Here is a 27935-nt window from a genome sequence, read left to right as displayed (position 1 = left end):
GGTGAGTAGTATGAGGTGCGAGCAGTGGGTCAGTTTCAGAGAAATCTGCATAAGCAATGCTGAATGGACATTTCACTCCAAAAATGAAGGTTTATCTAATGGTTTCAGACCTCAAAATGTATCCACGTCCTTTGACATCGGTTATGTAGATCCGGCTGTCTCCACCTCAAATTAATGGAAAACATAAGCACCCCTTTCACTTGGGGATTAAGTCATATTGCTGGATCGACACAACTGATTGCCTAGGTTGTGGATATATCTCGTAATTCGTCTACTTTTGAGGTCTGAAAACGTTGGACAAACTTTAATTTTGGAGTGAAAGGTCCCTTTAATTAATTTGCTTACACGACTACGCCTTTGTGTCAATACTGGAAAGCATATTTGATTAAAGAGTACGGAGAGGCTTACCTGTGTGCACGGTGAGCTCAGCCTTACAGGACACAGAGCCAGCCAGGTTCTTTGCTGTGCAGGTATACACTCCTGAATCTTCCGGACTTGTGTTGAGCACCACGAGGGAGCATTCGTTGTCGTCATACACAAAGGTGATGTGACTACTCTCACACAACAATATATCATCCTGAAACCAAGTCACAATAAGTCACTCTGAATGTAATCTTTTTTTACTTCATGACAATAAACATGCATATAGTAAAATGATTACATAGAATGTCAATGTTACTTGTAATTACGCACTTACTATATTAGAAACTCATTTGAAACATAATGTGGACAGTTTTCTCTCACTACAATTCAGTCATTGTTTATGTATCTTCTTACCAGCTGAGTACCTACATTCTGGTTATCAATCTTGTTAGCTATTGAGTAACTACAAGGCATGAGGGTGAAATGAATAAAGGGTTCCAATGATATGAAACACTCATATGTTTGTGTCTCAATTTATGCACCTTAAACCACATGATGTCGGGAATGGGCTTGCCCTCCACGACCACAGCCAGACGAGGCGTATCTCCCATGTGCACATCCACATCCTCCATGATTGTCTCAAAGGTTGGTGGTGCTACAGATATGGAACACGAGAATGTGTTTGATTTTTCACAATACTCAGTATCTCGATACTTAAAGTATCATTGCAAGGAAACACGACGCAAACTAAATGTCCTTACAATGTACCTTGCTGCAGAAAGGCATTTTGAAAGAGTAGCTAACTTTTTAATGGCCATAACTGTTGTTAATTATACGAGTTTCCCCTTCAAAACACTGGAAAGTGCTTTGAGCGCCTGTTATTAGTGATATATCCCAAAATCCAAATCATTATCATAATCCATCATTATTACACTCACCTGCCATTTCCACACTAAAGATGCAGGAGTCGCTGCCAAACTTGTTGGAAGCAACACACATCAGCTGACCCAAGTCGCCACTCTTCACCCTCAGGATCTTCAAAGAGTGCTGGTCGTCATCGGGCATACTCATCTCATACAGACCATGTTTGGTGGCAAGGACCACTCCCCTCCTGAACGCAGAGAACAATAAGTCAACGTACAAATCCCATTGTTGGGGTGTTGCTACTTTTTGGGGGTAAGAACTTTTGTTGTGTGACTGTTTCACACAGTTTATTGTTTTATCCTCCAGTCCTTGGTATTAAAATGACATTTTTGCATTTTTGTGGACTCAATTGTGGTGGAGCAAACAAGAAGGCCATCTGCAAGAGTTGATTAATGGCTCAATGTGTTGGAGCATGGTTTTGGCAACATAAAGCATGTGGGTTTGACTCCCACATGGGTCATACACAGTGCATTCGGGAAATTATTCAGACCGCTTCACCTTTTCCACATTTTGTGATGTTGCAGCCTTATTCTAAAATGGATTTAATTGTTTTTCCCCTCATCAATCTACACATAATACCCCATAATGACAAAGCAAAAATAGTTTTTTTTGCAAATGTATTACAAATAAAAAACTCAAATATCACATTTACATAAGTATTCAGACCCTTTACTCAGTACTTTGTTGACACACCTTTGGCAGCGATTACAGCCACTTGTCTTCTTGGGTACGACGCTATAAGTTTGGCATACCTGTATTTGGGAGTTTCTCTCATTCTTCTTTGAAGATCCTCTCAAGCTCTGTCAGGTTGGATGGGGAGCTTTGCTGCACAGCTCTTTTAGGTTCTCTCCAGAGATGTTCGATCGGCTTCAAGTCTAGGCTCTGGCTGGGCCACTCAAGGACATTCTGAGACTTGTCCCGAAGCCACTCCTGCCTTGTCTTGGCTGTGTTCTTAGGGTTGTTGTCCTGTTGGAAGGTGAACCTTCACCCCAGTCTGAGGTCCTGAGTGCTCTGGAGCAGGTTTTCATTAAGGATCCCTCTGTACTTTGCTCCGTTCAACTTTCCCTCGATCCTGACTAGTCTCCTAGTCCCTGCCACTGAAAAACATACCCACAGCATGATGCTGCCACCACCATACTTCACCGTAGGGATGGTGCCAGGTTTCCTCCAGATGTGACGCTTGGCATTCAGGCCAAAGAGTTCAATCTTGGTTTCATCAGACCAGAGAATTGTTCTCATGATCTGAAAGTCCTTTAGGTGCCTTTTGGCAAACTCTAAGTGGGTTCTCATGTGCCTTTTACTGAGGAGTAGATTCCGTCTGGCTACCCTACTATAAAGGGCTGATTGGTAGAGTGCTGCAGAGATGGTTGTCCTTCTGGAAGGTTTTCCCATCTTCCCAGAGGAACTCTGGAGCTCTGTCAGAGTTACCATTGGGTTCTTAGTCTCCTCCCTGACCAAGGCACTTCTCCCCCGATTGCTCAGTTTAGCCTGGGCAGCCAGCTCTAGGAAGTGTCTTGATGGTTCCCAACTTCTTCCATTTAAAAATGATGGAGGCCACTGTGTTCTTGGGGACCATCAATGCTGCTGAAATGTTTTGGTATCCTTCCCCAGATCTGTACCTCGACACAATCCTGTCTCAGAGCTCTACGGACAATTCCTTCAATCTCATGGCTTGGTTTTTTCTCTGACATGCACAGTCAACTGTGGGACCTTATATAGACAGGTGTGTGCCTTACCAAATCAAGATCAATCCATTTAATTTACCACAGATGGACTCCAATAAAGTCGTTGGAACCTCACAAGGAAGATCAATGGAAACAGGATGCACCTGAGCTCAGATTCGAGTCTCATAGCAACGGGTCTGAATACTTATGTAAATAAGGTATTTCAGTTTTTTTCATAAATTAGCAAACATTTCTAAAAAACAGTTTTTGTTTTGTTATTATGGGTTATTGTGCGTAGATTGATGAGTAAAAAAATAGTTGTTCAATTTGAGAAAAGACTAGCCTAACAAAATGTGGAAAAAGTGAAGGGGTCTGAATACATTCCGAATGCACTGCATAGTGAACATGAGTTGAATTGTATATTTAAATGAAAAGCATCTGCTTAAAAATGTCCATGTTAATACTGTTGGCACCCTTGCACTTTACAGTGGAGCAGGATGTTCTGTTTTCTCTTTTCAAAACTGGTTGAATGGCTATTTTTACCCTGTAGAGTCTTGAAATTTACCACAGATAAGGTAAATTGCACTTAAATGAGAATCACTTGCCTCCAACCAAATTTCTTCCCATTTTGAATATTTTAGTCCAGGTCATTATTTTTACTTTGAAGTGGCTGGATGCCCTTTGGGTGGTGGACCTTTCTTGATACACACAGGAAACTGTTGAGTGTTAAACACCCAGCAGCTGTCACGCCTTGGTCATTGTATTTTGTGTTTTTGTTATATGTTTGGGTAGGCCAGGGTGTGACATGGGTTTATATGTTGTGTTTCGTATTGGGGTTTGTATTATTTGGGATCGCGGCTGATTAGGGGTGTGGTATTAGGCTTGGCTGCCTGAGGCGATTCTCAATTAGAGTCAGGTGCTTATCATTGTCTCTGATTGGGAACCGTATTTAGGCAGCCTGGGTTCGCTTTGTATTTCGTGGGTGTTTGTACCTGTCTCTGTGTTGTAGTCACCAGATAGGCTGTAATTAGTTTCACGTTCCGTTCTGTTGTTTTTGTATTTAGTTTCAGTTATTTCATGTACCGCGTTCTTTCATTAAAGTCATGAGTAACCTACACGCTGCATTTCGGTCCGACTCTCTTCTTACAAAAGACGAACGCCGTTACAGCAGCGTTGCAGTTCTTGACACACTCAAACCGGTGTGCCTGGTACCAACTACCATACCCTGTTCAAAGGAACTTAAACCTTTTGTCTTGCCCGTTCGTCCTCTGAATGGCACACATACACAATCCATGAGTCAATTCACTCAATGCTTAAAAATCTTTAACCTGTCTCCTCTCCATCATCTACACGGATCATCTACACTTAAGTGGATTTAACAAGTGACATCAATAAGGGATCATAGCTTTCACTAGATTCATCTGGTCAGTCTGTCATGGAAAGAGCAGGTGTTCCTAATGTTTATTCACTCAGTGTATAACTGTACATTAGACTATCAGGTGTAGTGATCCAGTGCGTGACTTGCCTTTTCCAGATTACTGCAGCGTTGATGTGGTTCAGAGTGATAGTGATGCTGACTGACTGGTTCTCCTGCACATACACCATGTCTGGCTTATCAATTATTACTGGAGCCTCCTGAAGATATGGACCTTGGGAGAAATACAATCATGTAAAGGGATAGTTGATCCAAATAAAGAATTTACATATTTGTTTCCTTGCGTTGTTAGCAGTCTTTGGACAAGGAGAGAGTGAAAGCCATGCTTTCATTTAGTTATTAACCCCTGCCACCAACCAACATAAGCACTGTGTCATCGATTCATGTTGCCCTCACTTGATGGCTCATACCTCTGTCGACAAGTTGCACTGGGTCTGTGGACAGAGAGGGTTTGCTAAAGGCCTTGGTGGTGATTGACAAGACCCTGAAGGTGTAGCGGACTCCTTTGGAGCAGGAGGTCACTGTGTAGCAAGGCTCTTTCAAACTGGATGCTATGATGGTCCACTGGATTGAGCCCAGCACTTGTTGTTGGATGGCATACATCAACGTGTTGGGATCTGAAATGACAAACATATATGCCTTTTCAATATGTGAACGCATGTAGACCGAGGATTGACTTTGACCACCTGTGCAGATGGCAGATGAAATGGCATTCAAACAAAATTCAATTGAATGTGTACTAGACGTTTTCCTGTATTAGAACAATGGATGTGATAGCAAAACAACATGCAATTTAGATGTGCTGGAACTGTTATATTTCCACATTGCAGATTTGTTTGAACCGCATTACCGATACCATCTACCGCATCTTATTCAATATTCTTTAAACAATAAATTATTCCCCCTGGTGCTGTGCTTTCAATTTTACACTATGACTTGGTAAATCGAAATGCAGTAAAGATATATCATTCTTCACTTTTACATTTTTTTGTGTGTGCTGTTACATCTGTCTAGCAGCTCAAGCTCTTGAAATACAGGAAACCATGGCTCCACAATCCATATTATATTGAATGACAGTAATGCCAGTGAAAAGAAAATGACCAATAGAGGGATCCAGCCTCCGGGGTTTCTTCCAGCATAGGGTTATTGTCTTGCCAGTAACAGCCTCTATTACTGGGGGCCCATCTGGAGGGTCTGGAAGAACGTCTGAAACAGTAATATATATATATAAATTCACACTACAAGTGTTTCACATATATAAGAGTTCAATTTTAAGTGTTCATTAACCTTCATATTATACAGTATCCCTTTATCACATCCCCTACAGTAAATAGCTAAATCGAATGCATTTGAACATAGATTTGAACTTTTGTTAAAAACACAAGGTGCATAATTCCATTAACACTGTAATTCAAGTTAATGGTCCGTGGTGAAATCACCTTTTTGTGCATGCATCAACATACCAAATCAACCCCTAGCCCCGCCTATTGATCTGAAACAATTGGATAGGTGCGTGCTCTATGGTGAAAATTCTACCTAGTCGAGGCAAAGCAAGGCAAACCTATGTAATTGCTGTGTTGCTTAAACCTATCTGGTTCATTCTGATCTACAAGAGTACCATGGGGGTAGGGGCTATATGGGTTGATTTGGGATTTAGCAACAGACTATACTCTCTTCACAAAGTTAATCAAATGTCAACTGACTTAAAATGCTTCTTCGGCAATATGAGGACCATACATGCACATGACAATGGAAAATGTCTTACAATGCATTATAACTGTACCAAAATGCATTATACCTGTAGGATTGAAGTAATATTATCAAAAAATCATATGGGATTCCTCACCAGTCACATAGAGATGGGCGTAACAGGTGGCCTTGCCCACCTTGTTGGAGATTACGCTCTTGTATACCCCTCCGTGGGCGTGGCAGACAGAATGGATGACCAAGCTGTGGATGTCTCTGACTGGAAGAGAGGACCACCACAGGGGTGAGTTTCCCAATGCCTTGATAGCATTAAGATAATCGCTATATCCTGCTGAAAGTGCATTATATGAATCCAAAAAACATTGTTACACTTAAACTGACCCCCTATAGTCGATTGACGCACCGGTGCGTCCCCATCAAAATCTGTCAGTTTAAGCTAGAGATATCCGTTTTTTGCATTGGATGTGTCTCAATCCACCACATCCGCTGATGTCGCACTGCCGCGTCTGCGGTGAAAGGTGGCAGAGCTAGAGCAGTGTTTGTCAGAACACAAGACATCTCGAAAATCTGTCTTTTCACAAAACCGTCTGTAGCGTCTGAACAGTTTGAGCTAGAAAACTATTCTCACCACTCTATGGAAAGGGGAGAGTCTCACAAACATGATTGTGTTCTCCGTTTTGCTGTGCGACGCCAACGATACATTTCTGGACTGTAGTTTTTGCCATGTATGGATGTGTTATTCGATGCAGTTCTCTAGGCTATAGAAGTAAAGGCCAAATTCAATATTTTATCAAATATATTGATACCTAAAGAGGTCCGACAAGCTAAAGACCTTCATCTGCATCAAGTAAAACAACACCTAGTTGCAGATGTGGGCACGTACCACTCACGAGGACTGTGTGCTCCCAATCTCCGTGGCCGACGTTAGTAAGACATTCCTGCATGTTAACCCTCGCAAAAGCTGCTGGCCCAAATGGCATCCCAAGCCACGTCCTCATGTGCAGACTAGCTGGATGGAGTGTTTACGGACATATTTCAATCTCTCCCTATCCCAGTCGGTTGTCCCCACTTGCTTTAAGATGTCCACCATTGTTTCTGTACACAAGATTGCAAAGGTAACTGTCATCATGAAGTGCTTTGAGAGGCTACTTAAGGATGATATCACTTCCACCTTACCCAACACCCTAGACCCACTAAAATGTCCATACCGCCTCAACAGATCCATGGACGACGCAATCACCATTGCACTGCACACTGCCCTATACCACCTGGACAAGAATAATAGCTGTAAGAATGCTGTTCCTCGACTACAGCTCAGCCTTCAACACCATAGTGCCCTCCAAGCTCACCACTAAGGGCCCTGGGCCTGAACCCCTCCCTGTGCAACTGGGTCCTTGGCTTGCTTACGGGACGACCCCAGGTGGTCAAGGTCGGCAACAACACCTGCGCCACACTGATCCTCAACACGGGGCCCAAGCTCAGTCCCCTCCTGTACTTCCTGTTCACCCATGACTACGTGGCCCTGCACGTCTCCAGCTCAATCTTCAAGTTTGCTGACGACCCAACAGTGGTGGTATTATATCCAAGATGGCGTAGCAGTCACAGGTCTTTGTCCTTCGTCTTATCCTGTCCCATGTATATATCTTTTCAAATATTTTTCTAAACCTCAAACTCAAAATACTCTCCTGCAACCTGCCTCACCCAATGTGGTTAGGATCTGCTTTTTTCTAAAGTATTTTTCTTTACCTGAATCGGAATCACCCAACAGAAGCTAGCCAGCTAATTAGCTACTAGCTAGTAGTTAGCTAACCACTGCTAGTGGTCATCAGCTACCTTTAGCCTGGAAAGCTTTTGCCAGTTTATACAACACGATTCAAACCAGAGCATACCGGACCTATTTTCTCTCCATATCCCCGGATTCCTGCCGCAAGCTCTAAACCTTCTCACCTGGATCATCGCAGCTAACTATCTGCAATCCGAGTGACTATCCCTGGCTAATGTCTCTGTCCCATAACAAGCACCAGTTAGCCTGGAGCTAGCCCATGCTAGGCCCATCTCCTGGCTAGCTGAAGAGGTCCATCAACCACTCCTGGACTACAATACCTATTTTGCCAACTGGCCTGGACCCCATTTACTGTCGGTACGGGGTACAGAACCCTGCCAATTCTTCACGACTGGACTACCGATGTAATTTCCCCGAGGGGGTTACTCAACCGGCTCATACGTTGTGACGTCCCCTGAATGCCCATCTGCTAGCTTGCTAGCCATGGCACACTAGCTTTCAAGAGCATATTGGACTGTTAGCTGAATAGATCCATTTGCCAATTAGACTGGACCCCTCTGCTACACGGAACCCTACTAATCCATCTTGACTGGTCTATCGACAGAACCGCACGACGAGGATAAAACAGACTTTCCTCTGCCGCGATGTCCCTCTAAGGCCCTTCTGCTAGCTTGTTAGCCCCGGCCTGCTAGCTGTCTGAATTGCCGTGTCTCCAGCCAGCCCAACCACTCATGGTCCCCTAGGATTAGTCGGATATGCATGTCTCTCCCTAATGTCAATATGCCTGGTCCATTATTGTTCTGGTTAATGATTATTGTTTTATTTCATTGTAGAGCCTCTAGCCCTGCTCAATATGCCTTAACCAACCATTTAGTTCCACCTCCCACATGACATGGTGACTGACGTTCACCAGGTTTAAATGTTTCCAGAGACAAAATCTCTCTCATCATCACTCAATGTCTAGGTTTGCCTCCAATGTACTCAAATCCTACCATACCTTTGTCTGAACATTATGCCTTGAATCTAATCTTACTCGCCCAGAAAGCTGCTCCTTTTACTCTCTGTTCCGAGCGTCCTAGAAGACCAGTTCTTTTAGCCTTTAGCCGTAGCCTTATTCTACTCCTCTGTTGCTCTGGTGATGTAGAGGTTAATCCAGGACCTGCAGTGCCTAGCTCCACTCCTATTTCCCAGGTGCTCTCATTTGTTGACTTCTGTAACCGTAAAAGCCTTGGTTTCAAGCATGTTAATAATAGAAGCCTCCTCCCTAAGTTTGCTTTATTCACTGCTTTAGCACACTCTGCCAACCCTGATGTCTTAGCCGAGTCTGAATCATGGCTTAGGAAGACCACCAAAAACCCTGAAATTTCCATCCCTAACTATAACATTTTCTGGCAAGATAGAACTGCCAAAGGGGGCGGAGTTGCAATCTACTGTGGAGATAGCTTGCAGAGTTCTGTCTTGCTATCCAGGTCTCTACCCTAACAATTCGAGCTTCTAATTTAAAAAATCCACCTTTCCAGAAAAAAGTCTCTTACTGTTGCCGCTTGCTATAGACCACCCTCTACACCCAGCTGTGCCCAGGACACCATATGTGAATTGATTCCCCCCACCTATCTTCAGAGCTCGTGCTGCTAGGTGACCTAAACTGGGACATGCTTAACACCCCGGCCATCCTACAATCTATGCTAGATGCCATCAATCTCACATAAATTATCAATGAACCTACCAGGTACAAATCTGTAAACATGGGCACCTTCATAGATATCATCCTAACCAACTTGCCCTCCAAATACACCTCTGCTGTTTTCAACCAAGATCTCAGTGATCACTGCCTCATTGCCCGCATCCGTAATGGGTCTGCGGTCAAACGACCACCCCTCATCACTGTCAAACGCTCCCAAAAACACTTCAGCGAGCTGGCCTTTCTAATCGACCTGGCCGGGGTATCCTTGAATGATACTGACCTCATCACATCAGCAGAGGATGCCTGGTTATTCTTTAAAAATGCCTTCCTCACCATCTTAAATAAGCATGCTCCATTCATAAAATGTAGAACCAGGAACAGATATATCCCTTGGTTCACTCCAGACCTGACTGCCCTTGACAAGCACAAAAACATCCTGTGGCGTACTGCATTAGCATATGCAACTTTCTAGGGAAGTTAGGAACCAATATACACAGGAAAGCTAAGGCTAGCTTTTTAAAACAGAAATGTGCATCCTGTAGCACAAACTCAAAAACAAAAAGTTATAGGACACTGTAAAGTCCTTGGAGAGTAAGAGCACCTCCTCCCAGCTGCCCACTGCACTGAGGCTAGGAAACACTGTCACCACCGATAAAGCCACTATAATTGAGAACATTTCTCTACGGCTGCCCATGCTTTCCACCTGGCTACCCCTACCCCGGTCAACATCTCAGCACCTACTGCAGCAACTTGCCCAAGACCTCACCTGCCCCGCTTCTCCTTCAAATCCAGACATGTTCTGAAAGAACTGCAAAATCTAGATCCCTACAAATCCGCCGGGCTAGACAATCTGGACCCTATATTTCTAAAATGATCCGCCAAAATTGTTTCAACCCCTATTTCTAGCCTGTTCAACCTCTCTTTCTTATCGTCTGAGATAAGATTGGAAAGCTGCCACAGTCATCCCCCTCATTATAGGGTGAGACACTAGACTCAAACTGTTACAGACCTGCCCTGCCTCTCTAAAGTCTCTGAAAGCCAAGTTAACAAACAGATCACCGACCATTTAGAATCTCACCGTACCTTCTCCGCTATGCAATCTGGTTTCCGAGCTGGTCATGGGTGTACCTCAGCCACGGTCCTAAACGATATCATAACCGCCATTGATAAAAGACAATGCAGTGCAGCCGACTTCATCGACCTTGCCAAGGGTTTCAACTCTGTCAATCACCACATTCCTATCGGCAGACTCAATAGCCTTAGATTCAGCCTGGTTCACTAACTACTTCTCTAATAGAGTTCAGCGTGTCAAATTGGAGGGCCTGTTTTCCGGACCTCTGGCTGTCTCTATGGGGTTGCCACAGGGTTAAATTCTTGGGCATACATCAATGATGTCGCTCTTGTTGCTGGTGATTCTCTGATCCACCTCTACGCAGACGATACCATTCTGTATAGATCTGGCCCTTCTTTGGACACTGTGTTAACAAACCTCCAAATGAGCTCAATGCCATACAACACACCTTCAGAGGCCTCCAACTGCTTTCAAATGAAAGTAAAACTAAATGCATGCTCTTCAACCGATTGCTGCCCGCATCCTCCCGCCCGACTAGCATCACAACTTTGGACGGTTCTGACTTAGAATACCTAGGTGTCTGGTTAGACTGTAAACTCTCCTTCCAGACTCACATTAACGATCTCCAATCCAAAATTAAATCTAGAATCGGATTCCTATTTCGCAGCAAAGCATCCTTCACTCATGCCGCCAAACATACCCTCGTAAAACTGACTATCCTACTGATCCTCAACTTCGGCGATGTCATTTACAAAAAGCCTCCAACACTCTATTCAACAAATTGGATGCAGTCTATCACAGTGCCATCCATGGGGATGAGAGGTTATTTTCCTGGCACCACTCCGCCAGGGTTCTCACCTCCTCCTTGTTGGCTGTCAAGCCTTTTTATTTATTTATTTTATTTCACCTTTATTTAACCAGGTAGGCTAGTTGAGAACAAGTTTTAATTTACAACTGTGACCTGGCCAAGAATAAAGCAAAGCCGTTACTTAAAAAAAAAATTTTTCTTGACATCGGTCACTCTAATATATCTACTGCTGTACATACCATTCTTAGCATATATTGTGTACATAAATCTGGTGTATGTACAGTGCATTTGGAAGTTATTCAATCAATCTACACACAATACCCCATAATGATTCATCAAAAACAGGTTTTTCAAAATAAAATAAAAAATATTTAAAAAATATCACATTTATATTATTAGTCAAACCCTTTACTCAGTACTTTTTTGAAGCAAATTTGGCAGCGATTACACTTACTGCCTCAAGTCTTCTTGGGTATGACGATACAAGCTTGACACACCTGTATTTGGGGAGGTTCTCCCATTCTTCTCTGCAGATCCTTTGAAGCTATGTTAGGTTGGTTGGGGAGGTTCGCTGCACATGTCTTTTCAGGTCTCTCCAGAGATGTTTGATTGGGTATCCACTCTATATCCACTCAAGGATATTCAGAGACTTGTCCCAAAGCCACTCCTGTGTTGTCTTGGCCGTGTGCAACTGGTCGTTGTCCTGTTGGAAGGTGAACCTTCGCCCCAGTCTGAGGTACTGAGCGCTCTAGAGCAGGTTTTTATCAAGGATCTCTCACTATATTGTTCCATTCATTTTTCCATCGATCCTGACTGGTCTCTCAGTCCCTGACGCTGAAAGACATCCCCACAGCATGCCGCTACCCCCACCATGCTTCACAGTACTGATGGTATTGGCCAGGTGATGAGAGGTGCCTGGTTTCCTCCAGAGGTAACGCTTGGTATTCAGGCCATAGAGTTCAATCTTGGTTTCATCAGACCAGAAAATCTTGTTTTGCATGGTCTGATAGTCCTGAGGTGCCTTTTGGCAAACTCCAAGCAGGCAATCATGTGCCTTTTACTGAGGAGTGGCTTCCGTCTGGCACTCTACCACAAAGGCCTGATTGGTGTCGTGCTGCAGAGATGGTTGTTCGTCTGGAAGGTTCTCCCATCTCCACAGAGGAACACTGGATCTTTGTCAGAGTGGCCATCGGGTTCTTGATCACATCCCTGATAAAGTTACTTCATCCCTGATTCCTCAGTTTGGCTTGGCAGCCAGCTCTAGGAAGAGTGTTGGTGGTTGCAAACGTCTTCCATTTAATAATGATGGAGGCCACTTGGGGACATTCAATACTGCAGAAATGTTTTGATACCCTTCCACGGATCTGTGCCTCGACATAATATTGTCTCAGAGCTCTATGGACAAATCCTCTGACCTCATAGCTTTGTTTTTGCTCTGACATCCACTGTCAACTGTGGGATCTTACATAGACAGGTGTTGCCTTTCCAAAGCATGTCCAATCAACTGTATTTAACACAGGTGGACTCCAAATCAAGTTGTAGAAACATCTCAAGGATGATCAATGGAAACTGGATGCCACCGATTTCAATTTCGAGTCTCAAAATTTATATAAATACTTATATAAATAATAAAAAATAAAAAATTATAAATCTGAAAAAAGTTCTAAAAAGCTGTTTTCACTTTGTCATTATGGGGTATTGTGTGTAGATTGATGAGGATTTTTATTTATTTAATCCATTTTAGAATCAGACTACGTAACAAAATGTGGAAAAGGGGATGGGTCTGAATACTTTACGAATGCACTGTACGTATAGATTGCATTTGGATTACTTTTACAGTGCTATTTGGGATGTTAATTGGTTTCGTTCCAACATTTCTTGAATATATTTTTATTATTATTTGTGTACTTGCTTGACATTTTACTGCATTGATAGGTCCAAGTAACATAAGCATTTCGCTTCACCCGCTATAACATCTGATAAACTGTGTACTCCACCAATACAATTTGTTCTTACTTGATGAAGTTGCAGTTTAAACTTATAGAGCTGGATTTATAAAATACCAATCTCAACTCACACTGTGTCATTTTCCTATCCTCCGTGCTGTCGATTTTCTTGCCATTGTGGAACCACACAATGGTGGGGTACGGCAGTCCAGCCACCTTACACTTGAGCACGGTCTCTTTGCCCTCGATCACGTCCAGGTCATACAGGGGCTTGACAAAGTCAGGCATGGTGAAGCGCTCAACTTCGTTGTCCGGCACCTCGGGCTCCTCTGGGATGGATGGCATCTTCTCTAGCTTTGCCCTTTGGAGGGAGGGAGGTGAGAGAGAGAAGGGGGAGGGACGAAGGGAAGGGAAGTTACTATTGGGAAGACATGACCCAAAACACACCCGCAACATATTTGTAGAGTTAAAAGCACAATGTAGTCATTACGTGCAAGGATTGTGATTCCAAATAATAAAAACATTTGATTACTTATACACTATAGTAAATTTGGCCAAATACATATAATTTCTTTAAATGGATACATAAGTGATTGTATGTCTAAATGGTAAAACATATGAATGAAAACACCCACAAATAAAAGGTAACATTCTGTACTAGAACAATATATTCATAACTTTATTTAAAATCCCAAATACTGGAGTACAGTATACATAAAATGAAGCTTTTCCAAATACAGTACAGGTACTGTATTTCGAAAAGTACTCAGACTCCTTTGAAAAGTACTCAGACTCCTTGACTTTTTCCACATTTTACCCCATAATTACAAAGCAAAAAAATACACTAAACTGAAATACCTTATTTACACAAGTATTCAGACCATTTGCTATCAAAATCGAAATTGAGCTCCGGTGCATCCTGTTTCCATTGATCCTCCTTGAGATGTTTCTTCAACTTGATTGAAGTCCACCTGTGGTAAATTCAATTGATTGGACATGATTTGGAAAGGCACATACTGGTCTATAGAAGGTCCCACATTTGAGATTGCACGTCAGTGCAAAAACCAAGCCATAAAGTCAATGGAATTGTCCATAGAGCTCAGAGATAATATTGTGTTGAGGCACAGATCTGGGGAAGGGTACCAAAACATTTCTGCAGCATTGAAGGTACCCAAGAACACAGTGGCCTCCAACAATGGAAGACGTTTGGAACCACCAAGACTCTTCCTAGAGCTGACCGCCCAGCCAAACTGAGCAATCGGGGGAGAATGGCCTTGGTCAGGGAGCTGACCAAGAACCCAATAGTCACTCTGAGAGAGCTCATCTGTGGAGATGGGATAACCTTCCAGAAGAACAACCATCTCTGCAGTACTCCACTTATCAGGCCTTTATGGTACTGTAGAGTGGCTAGACAGAAGCCACTCCTCAGTAAAAGGCACATGACAGCCTGCTTGGAGTTTGCCAAAAGACACATAAAGGACTCTCAGACCTTGAGAAACAAATGTCTCTGGTCTGATGAAACCAAGATTGAACTCTTTGGCCTGAATGCCAGGTGTCATGTCTGGGGGAAACCTGGCACCATCCCTACGGTGAAGCATGGTGGTGGCAGCATCATGCTGTGGGGATCTTTTTCAGAAGCAGGGACTGGGAGACTAGTCAGGATCAAGGGAAAGATGAACGAAGCAAGTACAGATTGATCATTGATGAAAACCGGCTTCAGAGCACTCAGATCTCAGACTGGGGCAAAGGTTCACCTTCCAACACAAATCAGTCGTGGCTTTGGGACAAGTCTCAGAATGACCTTGAGTGGCACCTGAAAATAGCAGTGCAGCAACTCTCCCCTTCCAACCTGACAGAGCTTGAGAGGATCTGCAGAGAAGAATGGGAGAAACTGCCCAAATACAGGTGTGCCTTGCTTGTAGCATCATACCCAAGAAAACTCGAGACTGTAATCACTGCCAAAGGTGTGTCAACAAAGTTCTGATTAAAGGGTCTGAATACTTAAATAAATGTGATATTTCAGTTTTTTATATTTTAGAATTTTCCAAAAATATCTAAAACCTGGTTTAACTTCGTGGGGTATTGTGTGTAGTTTGATGAGGGAAAAAAAACTATGTAATCAATTTTAGAATAAGACTAACGTAACAAAATGTGGAAAAAGTCAAGGGGTCTGAATACTTTTCGAATGCAGATGAAGGACTTTAATTTGACCCACTTTGCTACAGCAGGGAAATAATCCTGTAGCAACAGGAAATGTGAATTATTATGTGGATTATATTTAATGGATCATTTTGGTTGGAGTCTGACATTTTAAAGCGGAAATTACAAACATTAGAAGCCTTTTTGGTAACACTTTGCATTAAGTTACCCTTTTACTATGCAACTAACACAGTAATAACTGTGTAAACAGTGGTTACATAGGTTTTACTATGTAATTACATGTTAAAAGGGTTGTTCCGGAATCATTTGTTATACAATTGGAACAAGGAATGTGTAATTACGCATTCACTTGCTGAAGGTTATTCCACATGTGTAAGGTACGTACTGATGATATTACACATTCTCTTGCGCTACTATATGACTAATATTTTGTAATTACACATTTGAAAGTCACCTGTGAATTACAATGTTAATAACTCAAACCAAAATATGACCCTGTTACACGTAACTACAAGGTGCCACAACCATCAAATCCACCTGCAGTGTTGGGGAGTAACGGATTACATGTCATCGTTAAATGTATGCAATTACAAAAAAAAAGAAATCTGTTACTGTAATCCGTTACATTACCAGCCAAAAAATATTGTAAATCAGATTACAGATACTTTTGAAAGACTTGATGATTACTCTGAGGATTACTTTTAAATTCAGAAAGAATGTTTGATGATTTTTTGTTGTTGTTGACACTTCTCTGTTTTCTCAATGACATTTAAATCAGCATTGAAAAAAGGCACACATTCAAGTTTGTTCCACCCCAGTAAGTCTGACCACAGAGACGACTATGATGATACTCCAAATGTGTTTGATGGTTCGCGGGAAAAGAGCAGGAATAGGTTTTTGTGGGCTACAGTCCAAGCTATGGCTTTCAATGGTGCGACTGCTGTCGGCATCCAAAGATTACGCTACTTGAATAAACGCTTGGAGGTAAGGATGACAGCAAGTGGTGTAGTCTACAACGGTAAGGATATCACTTATTATTGATATCTACATAGCGCATTGATTTGAATCACACTTCTGACCTCTCATTTAGCTATTTGCGCCTTACGGATTGTGGTTGTTATGGATGGGTGTTCACAAATCTAAATGTGTATTTGAACCCAATAATGGTTGAATTCAAAAAGTTTAAACTGCCGATCAATCATTGTTTTTGAAAACCAGTGGACAGCCAGTGATAAATGTGCATTGCAACAGCTGCACAGTGAGGATCCCAGCCTATGGAATAAAAGTGGGGCTTTTATTGATCAATTTAATTCATGCTGATATTTTTTTTTATCCATAGGACTAATGGAGACATTATCAAACTTGCACACATTTGATAGACTTAAAGCGGCAATCTGTAGTTGCTACATCCATTATTGGACTTATTAATGATATATATTAATGTAAAGATTGAATTCAATGGTATTATTATATGCAGTAGAAAGCGATGGGTTAGAAGAAGCATTTTTCCTATTTCGTTCCATTACAACCTATAATTTAAATGGATTTTTATTTGGATTTCAAGTGAAGGAATTATACAAAATAGTCCAGATTGCTGAAGTGAAATTAAAAGAATAACTTGTTTTAAAAAGTTCTAAAGGGTTAAAAATTGAAAAGTGGTGTGTGCATATTTATTCTCCCCCTTTGCAATGAAGCCCATAAATAAGATTTGGTGCAACCAATTACCTTCACAACTCACATAATTAGTTAAATAAAGTCCACCTGTGTGCAATCTAAGTGTCACATGATCTATCACATGATCTCAGTATATATACACCTGTTCTGAAATGCCCCAGAGTCTGCAACATCACCAAGCAAGAGGCATCGCCAAGCAAGCGGCAAAATGAAGACTAAGGAAAATGCTGTCTGGCGCAAACCCAACACCTCTCATCACCCCGAGAATACCATCACCAACCCATCCCCACAACCCTGTGGGGATGTTTTTCATCGGCAGGGACTGGGAAACTGGTCAGAATTGAAGGAATGATGGATGGTGCTAAATACATGGACATTTTTGAGGGAAACCTGTTTTAGTCTTCCAGAGATTTGAGACTGGGAAGGAGGTTCATCTTCCAGCAGGACAATGACCCTAAGCATACTGCTAAAGCAACACTCGAGGGGTTTAACGGGAAACATTTGAATGTCTTGGAATGGCCTAGTCAAAGCCCAGACCTCAATTCAATTGAGAACCTGTAGTATGACTTAAAGATTGATGTACACCAGCGGAACCCATCCAACTTCAAGGAGCTGGAGCAGTTATGCCTTGAAGAATGGGCAAAAATCTCAGTGGCTAGATGTGCCAGGCTTATAGAGACATACCCCAAGAGACTTGCAGCTGTAATTGCTGCAAAAGGTGGCTCTACAAACTATTGGCTTTGGTGGGGTGAATAGTTATGCATGCTCAAGTTCAGGTTTTTGGTCTTATTTCTTGTTTATATCACAATAAAAAAGATTTTGTAATTTTAAAGTGGTAGGCATGTTGTGTAAACCAAATGATACAAACCCCCCAAGAATACATTTTAGGGGGGTGAATACTTTCACAAGCCACTGTACATAACCAACCCATAAAGTAAAATGTAACGTCCATATATGGCCAGCTATGTAAATTTTAACATTGATTTATCCTGAAATAGATTGTCTTCTTATTTTATATAACCTGAGATACTTTAGTATTTTCTAAATATATTTTAGCAAAGGGGGCATTGCGTTTTCAATATTGGTCAGGTTTATCAGAAGATCATCTGCCAATAAGTTTAGTTTACATTCATGTTTATCAATTCTGATTGTTTAGGACATAAATGCAAATGTTTTATACATTTTATTATTTCAGTTGGGCAGTTGAAAGCTTCCAAAGTTTTCAAAAGAAAAGGCCAGTCAAGATGGTTGAAAGCCATCAACAGCCATTATTGGCAAATCTATCTTATTTTTTGTGTATTGTTTTAAACTGAAACACGTTCTTGTATTTGTTTAAAAGTGTCTATTTTTAATAACCCATGTTTGATTGATATATACCAAGTAAGGTAAGAGTTCTGCCATTTTATTGCTTATAAATGTATAATTTTACTGTCACGATTTATAAAATGTATGAGTACAGTTGATGTCGGAAGTTTACATACACCTTAGCCAAACACAGTCGTGGCCAAAAGTTTTGGGAATGACGTAGATATTAATTTCCACAAAGTTTGCTGCTTCAGTGTCTTAAGATATTTTTGTCAGATGTAACTATGGAATACTGATACCCACCTCTTGAGAATTGACTACAAGATCTCATTGGGAGTTTCTGGGGAGTTTCCTGGCCATGGACCCAAAATATCGATGTTTTGTTCGCAGAGCCACTTAGTTATCACTTTTGCCTTTTGGCAAGAAGGTCCATCATGCTGGAAAAGGCATTGTTCGTCACCAAAATGTTCCTGGATGGTTGGGATAAGTTGCTCTCGGAGGATGTGTTGGTACCATTCTTTATTCATGGCTGTATTCTTCGGCAAAATTGTGAGTGAGCCCACTCCCTTGGTTGAGAAGCAAACCCACACATGAATGGTCTCAGGACGCTTTACTGTTGGCATGACACAAGACTGATGGTAGCGCTCACCTTGTCTTCTCCGGACAAACTTTTTGGAGAAATGTCCTCTGTTAAGGACTTGTGAGGCGTCTGTTTCTCAAACTAGACACTGTAATGTACTTGTACTCTTTCTCAGTTGTGCATCGGGGTCTCCCACTCCTTTCTATTCTAGTTAGAGCCAGTTCGCACTGTCCTGTGAAGGGAGTATTACACAGTGTTGTATGAGATCTTCAGTTTCTTATCAATTTCTCGCATGGAATAGCCTTAATTTCTCAAACAGGTATAGACTGAGGAGTTTCAGAAGAAAGTTATTTTTCTCCAAAAAGTACGATTTTTGTCCCCATGTGCAGTTGCAAACCTTAGTCTGGCTTTTTTATGGTGGCTTTGGAGCAGTGGCTTCTTCCTTGCTGAGCGGCCTTTCAGGTTATGTCGATATAGGACACGTTTTTAGGGTGGATGGAGATACTTTTGTACCCATTTCCTCCAGTATCTTCACAAGGTCCTTTTTCTGCTGTTCAGTAATTGATTTGCACTTTTCGCACCAAAGTACGTTCATCTCTAGGAGACAGAACGCGTCTTCTTCCTGAGAGGGATGACGGCTGCGTGGACCCGTGGTGTTTAGACTTGCGTTCTATTGTTTGTACAGATGAACATGGTACCTTCAGGTGTGGTCCTTCTGTAGCTCAGTTGGTAGAGCATGGCGCTTGTAACGCCAGGGTAGTGGGTTCGATCCCTGGGACCACCCATACGTAGAATGTATGCACACATGACTGTAAGTCGCTTTGGATAAAAGCGTCTGCTAAATGGCATATATTATTATTATTATTATTTGGAAATTGCTCCTAAGGATGAACCAGACGTGTGGAGGTGTCCAATTATTTTTTTGAGGTCTTGTTTGATTTCTTTTGATTTTCCCATGATGTCGAGCAAAGAGGCATTGAGTCTGAAAGTAGGCCTTGAAATACATCCACAGGTACACCTCCAATTGACTCAAATGATGTCCATTAGGCTATCAGAAGCTTCTAAAGCCATGACAACATTTTCTGGAATTTTCCAAGCTGTCAGCAGGGGACTCTCCAGATTTTCCTGGTTGTAATATAACTGAAATAACTGTTTGATACATGGAACTAGGAAGTACTGAATTGAGTGATATGTGGGTTGTCATTTGTGTAAACAGGGGAGCTAATTTGTCCCAAAATGTTGAATAGAATTCCATGAGAAAGCCATCTTACCCTGGTGCATTTCTACATGCGAATGTTTTAACAGCATTTAATATTTATTATTGGGTCATCTGTTTTTAGTCATTTTTTGTCTGCTGATAATTGCTTCAGAGTTGAGTTGAGTTTAAGAAGGATAAAGGATCCTTTCAACTATTGTTAAATTCTGATTTATATACATTTTCATAGAAGCTTTTAAAATGGTCATTAATCGTGTTGTTGTTTCATTACAGCTTTGAATCTTTATTTGTTTAATGATTACTAGTTTAGCATGTATTTGTTTTGTGAGAGCTGCAAGATATTAACCAGGTTTATTTGCCACTAAGCAGTATGCATTATTTGAGTTTAACATGTAGTTGTTTTTTAGTTTTTTTAGTATTATTTTTATTTTTTTGAACCTTTATTTAACTAGGCAAGTCAGTTAAGAACAAATTCTTATTTTCAATGACGGCCTAGGAACAGTGGGTTAACTATTTATGTGACTTCTGAAGGTAATTGGTTGCACCAGATTTTATTTAGGGGCTTCATATGCACGCACCACTTTTCCGTACTAAATTTTGTAGAATCTTTTTTTGACTATTTTGTTTATGTCCTTTACATGAAATCCAAATAAAACATGTTTTTTATTACAGGTTGTAATGCAACAAAATAGGAAAAACGGCAAGGGGTATGAATACTTTTGCAAGGCACTGTATATGGAAAAATACAATTCAAGTTTCGAACAATCGACACTCTGGGTTGACCAATACCAGCCCTAATGTACCATGCATTTCACTGGCATCGGCTATTTTTGGCATTACTTCCTAGAGAAGACCAGTTACTTGTGGACAATAGTCCAGATTGTTGTGTGAGGAGGGGGAAGGAATATTGTCTCAATTTATGATAAACAGGTCTTGGGCATCACTGTCTGAAGCCTATTGTTCTGAAGCCTATTGATCTGTTTTTCCTCTATCACTCCCCAAGGCACTGGGCTCTCTTTCAACTGAAAAGGGTTTGCTACAGCCTGTTCAGGGCTTCATTAGCGCTTGTGAACTCCATTCTCTATGTTCCCTTCCATACCCACAGTACTGCCGGGAATTGGAGTTGAGACTTGACTCCTTTTTCCTGCAGTGAATGTCTGATCGGAATGAATTGCTTGCGTTTTTTTCTCAGTCTAGAAGACAGGTCCTGGAAGAATCGAATGGACCGGCCCTGGACCTTGATCTCATTGTCCCCATGTGCCGTCAGAATGTTGTCTGATAGTTCCACATCTTAAAAGGTTACCATGCAAGGGTATTTAGAGTTTTTCTCCTTCATGCCCACTCCTGATCTTCTGGGGATACATCCATGCCAAGCTCCTCCGATATCAGCTTAATCACGTAGATGGAAAGGTCCCCTGTTTTCCCTCATCTTCCGGTAGGGACAATATTCTCATCTTATTTTGTCTCGATCTGTTTTCTAGCTGATCCAGTTAATCTTCTAAAATTTGCACCATTGTTTCCAGAAGGTCCATTTTGTTGTCTTTTCATCCACACTCCGCCCTGTATATGCATATCTGGCACGATAGACTACTTTCCTTTCAAGCAAATCTACATTTTTAACAACAGATTGTAAGTTTTGGTGTTCATTCAGAGCATTCTAGTTATGTTTTCCTGGATTTCCTTCAGCTGTCCGTTGCTCTCATTTGCATCTAAAAGTTTGTATTTTTAATTTCCTCTAAGGGAAGGTTTGAGTCTCAGTGTCGTTTTACTGAAAGACTGTTTCCCTTGTGTGTATAACTGACCACTCACTCTCTCCTGGTTTCTTGGGGATATATTTATTTATCGCTTTTAAAGGGTTAATGTAAACCATTTTGTCTGGCTTCTACATATAATCACAGTTTAGACGGTACATCACTGCGCTACTATCTCCCTATGCATCCTAACGGTACGCACATGTAACTACATAGTAATTAAAATGGCACTTCACTTTACATTAAGTACATTGTAAATACATGTATATCCCTTGTAATTAGAGAGTTTGTTGTTAAATATTGCTTAATTGTAAATACAATGTAACCTAAAGGGTTAAACTTAATGTTCCCCTGTCTGTTAATTTCTCCTGGTTAGCCTATTGTCTGCAAAGGTTGTTACATTGTAACCACATAGTAATTATAGAGGTTACACCCTACTGGGTTTCACTTTACATTAAGTTGATTGATCCTGAGTAGCTACATGAGAGTTACAAGTATATACTATGTAAGTACATTGTTACATTACACTTGATTCGGTACGGGCCTTTGAGCCAAAACGGAGAATACCGTCGTGTTTGTGACCGTCTCATCTTTCCATAGAGGGTTCGGACGCTACAGACGATTTTGTCTCATGGTCTGACAAACACCGCTCACACTCTGTCACCTTTGACCACAGATTTGGAAGTGCGGCATAAGCAGATGCGGTGGATTTAGATGTAGCCCGTGAACAAAAAAACATCTCTACCTTAAACGGAGAGATTTTTATGGGGAATTTTGTATTATGGTAATTCGATTTCGTGGGGGCTCGGCCATCGACCTTAGGGTATTAATAACATCAGTAGTTACAACTGTGGAGTAACCAACAACTGAATGTGTAATTACACATTCCTTCTTCCAATTGTGTAATAACTGATTCCTCAACAACCCTATTACCATGTAATTACATAGTAAAAACCTATGTAACTACTATATTGTTAACGCAGTCATTACTGTGTTAGTTACATAGTAATAGGGACAACTTAATGTAAAGTGTTAGTGCATTTTAAAACGTTGATACACTACAAGTTTGCATTTACTGCACTGCAGGAAAATTCTCAGCAACAAAAGAGTGATCAAATTAAGATCCTAAATCTGTATGGTGAGGACTGTAGGTGGTAAGTGTGTTCCTACATTTGAGATGAGATAGCAGGTCTGGGCTCCTGGACATAGAGCTCAGCGGAGCTCTCGGCGTCGCCATGTGGATTGCGAGCGATGACCGTGTAAAAGCCCTCGTCCTCATTGGTGACATGAGAGATGATGAGGGAGTGACGACCTCCCTCTTGTAAGATGCGCACATCATCGCTCTCTACCAGTGTATGGTCTGAGGAGAGAAGAGGACATACAGACATCGTCTCCATAGTGATTTCATTTGCAAAACCTTCAAATCGTACACGCTGCAAACAAGTATAACATTAGTAATGTAACAATGTGCACCTGCACTGTCAATGTAGATGTAAATATACAGGTTCATACATGATTACATTGATCCTGAACAACCGTGTAAACTACCTTATGCTCTTGAATAGCAATAAGAGCTAATTTGGTGGTAAACTAGCATGGTCCCAAATCTGTGTTGTGCTGTATATTTATATCTCCATTGACAGTGCCGGTACACATTGTTACATAGTAATTATTACTGTTATACTTGTTTGCAGTGTGCACAATTATATGGTTTTGCCAATAAAATCACTACGGAGACAATGGCTGTTTGTCCTCCTATGGTTATTGTCATGTTTGGCAACATAGCACAAACAGATCTGGGACCAGGCTAGGGGAACATAATGAACATAGTGAACATCTCCTACCGAAATGTCCCCAGCTGACTCTGGGAGGTGGTGTTCCGCTGACCTTGCAGTCAAAGCGGGCGTTGCGGCCCTCGATCACCTCTAAGACGTCCAGTTTACGGGTGAATAGGGGCTCGATGGAAGGAATGACTTTGAGTTGGCCACTCGAGGTTAGTTCCTCTAAAACGAAAGTAAAGACCAAAGTAAAGCAACGAACTTGAAAATGAAGTTGATAAGGAAAAGAAAGCAAGCAAATGTACAATACCGGTTTATTAATTCAATGGTCATTCAACTTATTTCAAGAGTAACAATTTGATTCTGGGAAGTTGCTGACTTGTTCCTAACAACACATTTATTCATCTATATAGTGTGCATGTATATTATCTAATGATATACCAAGATTAAAAGTGTGTTTAAAAAAGAGGAAACGTTTGGTTAGTCTACCAACGTGAATGAAAATGAAGTGTATGACTCTTCTTGCAAGACCCTAGAGATGAAGAGAACAAGTGAAGTGGGTGACAGTGCAGTAAAGAGTTCACCTTTGGCCGAGGTCAGTTTGCACGTATACATGCCGCTGTCATCCTCATGCACTGAGTTGAGGAGCAGCCTGCACCTCTTCCCATCAAAATGCATTTTGCAGTTGAGCAGAGCCGGCTGGATCAGCTTCCCATCTGCTAGCCAATCGACGTCCGTGTCCAGTGGTCCAATTACGTGGCACTCAAACATGACTGTCTCGCCAGCATCCGCCGTAATGTCCTTCACTGGACGGATGATGGCGAGGCCTGCCTCCACCGGGGGCACTATGGGATGCACAGGACAGGAGTTAATATTCTGTCAACCATGTTTCATGTTCGTCATCTGTCAGTGTGCAGAGTTATATTTACCAAAGTATTTAAAATATCACCTGCGTTTTCAAAGCGTGGGGAATAATACGTCATGCATTTTAGTCTTATAAGGCATGATAGTCAATGATCTATATAACATTATAAAGGATGTTGTCATGAATGACCTGAGTTTATAGCTTATATTAACAAGCTGCACAAGATGTCATGTTTGTCATTTATTATCATGTCTTGTCCCTGTGCTCCCCATTCTGTTCGTTTCCCTCTGCTGGTCTTATTGGGTTCTTTCCCTCTTTCTATCCCTCTCTCTCCCCCTCCCCCTCTCACTCTCTCGCTCTCTCTTCTCTCTATCGTTCCGTTCCTGCTCCCAGCTGTTCCTATTCCCCTAATCATCATTTAGTCTTCCCACACCTGTTCCCGATCCTTTCCCCTGATTAGAGTCCCTATTTATTCCTTTGTGTTCCGTTCCTGTCCCGTCGGTTCCTTGTTTAGTATTCACCATGCTGTGATTGCGTTTCGCCCTGTCCTGTCGTGTTTTTGCTGTGATTGTGTATCGCCCTGTCCTGTCGTGTTTTTTGCCTTCATCAGATGCTGCGTGTGAGCAGGTGTCTCTGTCAACTACGGCCTGCGCCTACCCGAAGCGACCTGCAGTCTGTGGCCGCTTCTCCAGTTATTCCCCTCTACAGACTAGAGGATTTCTGTTATTCCCTGTTTGGACTTAAATAAACTCTGTTTCTGTTAAGTCGCTTTTGGGTCCTCTTTCACCTGCATGACAGAAGGAACCGACCAAGGAATGGACCCAGCGACTTCAGACGCTCGTTACACTGCCGTCAAGATCCAAGGAGCCATGCTCGGCAGACACGAGCAGGAATTGTCTGCTGCTCGCCATGCCGTGGAGAACCTGGCCGCTCAGGTTTCCGACCTCTCTGGACAGTTCCAGAGTCTACGTCTCGTGCCACCTGTTACTTCCTGGCCTGCCGAGCCTCCAGAACCTAGGGTTAATAACCCACCTTGCTACTCCGGGCAGCCCACTGAGTGCCGCTCCTTTCTCACGCAGTGTGAGATTGTGTTCTCTCTCCAACCCAACACATACTCTAGAGAGAGAGCTCGGGTTGCTTACGTCATTTCACTCCTTACTGGCCGGGCTCGAGAATGGGGCACAGCTATCTGGGAGGCAAGGGCTGATTGCTCTAACAAGTTCCAGAACTTTAAAGAGGAGATGATTCGGGTTTTTGACTGTTCAGTTTTTGGTAGGGAGGCTTCTAGGGCCCTGGCTTCCTTATGCCAAGGTGAACGGTCCATAACGGATTATTCTATTGAGTTTCGCACTCTTGCTGCCTCTAGTGAGTGGAACGAGCCGGCGCTGCTCGCTCGTTTTCTGGAGGGACTCCACGCAGTGGTTAAGGATGAGATTCTCTCCCGGGAGGTTCCTTCAGATGTGGACTCTTTGATTGCTCTCGCCATCCGCATAGAACGACGGGTAGATCTTCGTCACCGGGCTCGTGGAAGAGAGCTCGCATCAACGGTGTTTCCCTGCTCCGCATCGCAACCATCTCCCTCCTCTGGCTTTGAGACTGAGCCCATGCAGCTGGGAGGGATTCGCATCTCGACTAAGGAGAGGGAACGGAGGATCACCAACCGCCTGTGCCTCTATTGCGGAGTTGCTGGACATTTTGTTAATTCATGTCCAGTAAGAGGCCAGAGCCCATCAGTAAGCGGAGGGCTACTGGTGAGCGCTACTACTCAGGTCTCTTCATCTAGATCTTGTACTACTATGTCGGTCCATCTACGCTGGACCGGTTCGGGTGCTACATGCAGTGCCTTGATTGACTCTGGGGCTGAGGGTTGTTTCATGGACGAAGCATGGGTTCGGAAACATAACATTCCTTTCAGACCGTTAGACAAGCCTACGCCCATGTTTGCCTTAGATGGTAGTCATCTTCCCAGTATCAAATTTGAGACACTACCTTTAACTCTCACAGTATCTGGTAACCACAGTGAGACTATTTCTTTTTGATTTTCCGTTCACCGTTTACACCTGTTGTTTTGGGTCATCCCTGGCTAGTATGTCATAATCCTTCTATTAATTGGTCTAGTAATTCTATCCTATCCTGGAACGTTTCTTGTCATGTGAAGTGTTTAATGTCTGCCATCCCTCCCGTTTCTTCTGTCCCTACTTCTCAGGAGGAACCTGGCGATTTGACAGGAGTGCCGGAGGAATATCATGATCTGCGCACGGTCTTCAGTCGGTCCCGAGCCAACTCCCTTCCTCCTCACCGGTCGTATGATTGTAGTATTGATCTCCTTCCGGGGACCACTCCTCCTCGAGGTAGACTATACTCTCTGTCGGCTCCCGAACGTAAGGCTCTCGAGGATTATTTGTCTGTGTCTCTTGACGCCGGTACCATAGTGCCTTCTTCTTCTCCGGCCGGGGCGGGGTTCTTTTTGTTAAGAAGAAGGACGGTACTCTGCGCCCCTGCGTGGATTATCGAGGCTGAATGACATAACGGTTAAGAATCGTTATCCGCTTCCCCTTATGTCATCAGCCTTCGAGATTCTGCAGGGAGCCAGGTGCTTTACTAAGTTGGACCTTCGTAACGCTTACCATCTCGTGCGCATCAGAGAGGGGGACGAGTGGAAAACGGCGTTTAACACTCCGTTAGGGCATTTTGAGTACCGGGTTCTGCCGTTCGGTCTCGCCAATGCGCCAGCTGTTTTTCAGGCATTAGTTAATGATGTTCTGAGAGACATGCTGAACATCTTTGTTTTTGTCTATCTTGACGATATCCTGATTTTTCTCCGTCACTCGAGATTCATGTTCAGCACGTTCGACGTGTTCTACAGCGCCTTTTAGAGAATTGTCTCTACGTAAAGGCTGAGAAGTGCTCTTTTCATGTCTCCTCCGTTACTTTTCTCGGTTCCGTTATTTCCGCTGAAGGCATTCAGATGGATTCCGCTAAGGTCCAAGCTGTCAGTGATTGGCCCGTTCCAAGGTCACGTGTCGAGTTGCAGCGCTTTTTAGGTTTCGCTAATTTCTATCGGCGTTTCATTCGTAATTTCGGTCAAGTTGCTGCTCCTCTCACAGCTCTTACTTCTGTCAAGACGTGTTTTAAGTGGTCCGGTTCCGCCCAGGAGCTTTTGATCTTCTAAAAGAACGTTTTACGTCCGCTCCTATCCTCGTTACTCCTGACGTCACTA

The 27935-nt window shown here is 42.5% G+C and overlaps 1 protein-coding gene across 1 annotated transcript in view; it reads right to left on the bottom strand.

Annotated features, from left to right (window-relative positions):
* LOC124043747 (striated muscle preferentially expressed protein kinase-like) overlaps positions 1-27935 on the bottom strand; it is a 144553-nt gene that overhangs the window by 34730 nt on the left and 81888 nt on the right. Inside the window, exons 10-20 of the mRNA XM_046362671.1 lie at positions 24435-24695; positions 23917-24075; positions 23243-23432; positions 13518-13747; positions 6233-6352; positions 5488-5592; positions 4797-5003; positions 4477-4600; positions 1302-1474; positions 906-1018; positions 409-577 (exon numbers count right to left, since the gene is read on the bottom strand). Of these exons, the coding sequence (XP_046218627.1) occupies positions 409-577; positions 906-1018; positions 1302-1474; positions 4477-4600; positions 4797-5003; positions 5488-5592; positions 6233-6352; positions 13518-13747; positions 23243-23432; positions 23917-24075; positions 24435-24695 (1851 nt within the window). The remainder of the gene's footprint in view (positions 1-408; positions 578-905; positions 1019-1301; positions 1475-4476; positions 4601-4796; positions 5004-5487; positions 5593-6232; positions 6353-13517; positions 13748-23242; positions 23433-23916; positions 24076-24434; positions 24696-27935) is intronic.

Source organism: Oncorhynchus gorbuscha, linkage group LG09, assembly GCF_021184085.1.
Source record: "Oncorhynchus gorbuscha isolate QuinsamMale2020 ecotype Even-year linkage group LG09, OgorEven_v1.0, whole genome shotgun sequence".
NCBI lineage: Eukaryota > Metazoa > Chordata > Actinopteri > Salmoniformes > Salmonidae > Oncorhynchus > Oncorhynchus gorbuscha.
The sequence above is the reverse complement of the archived record's forward strand: the minus strand, read 5'-3'. Positions and strand labels throughout refer to the sequence as shown.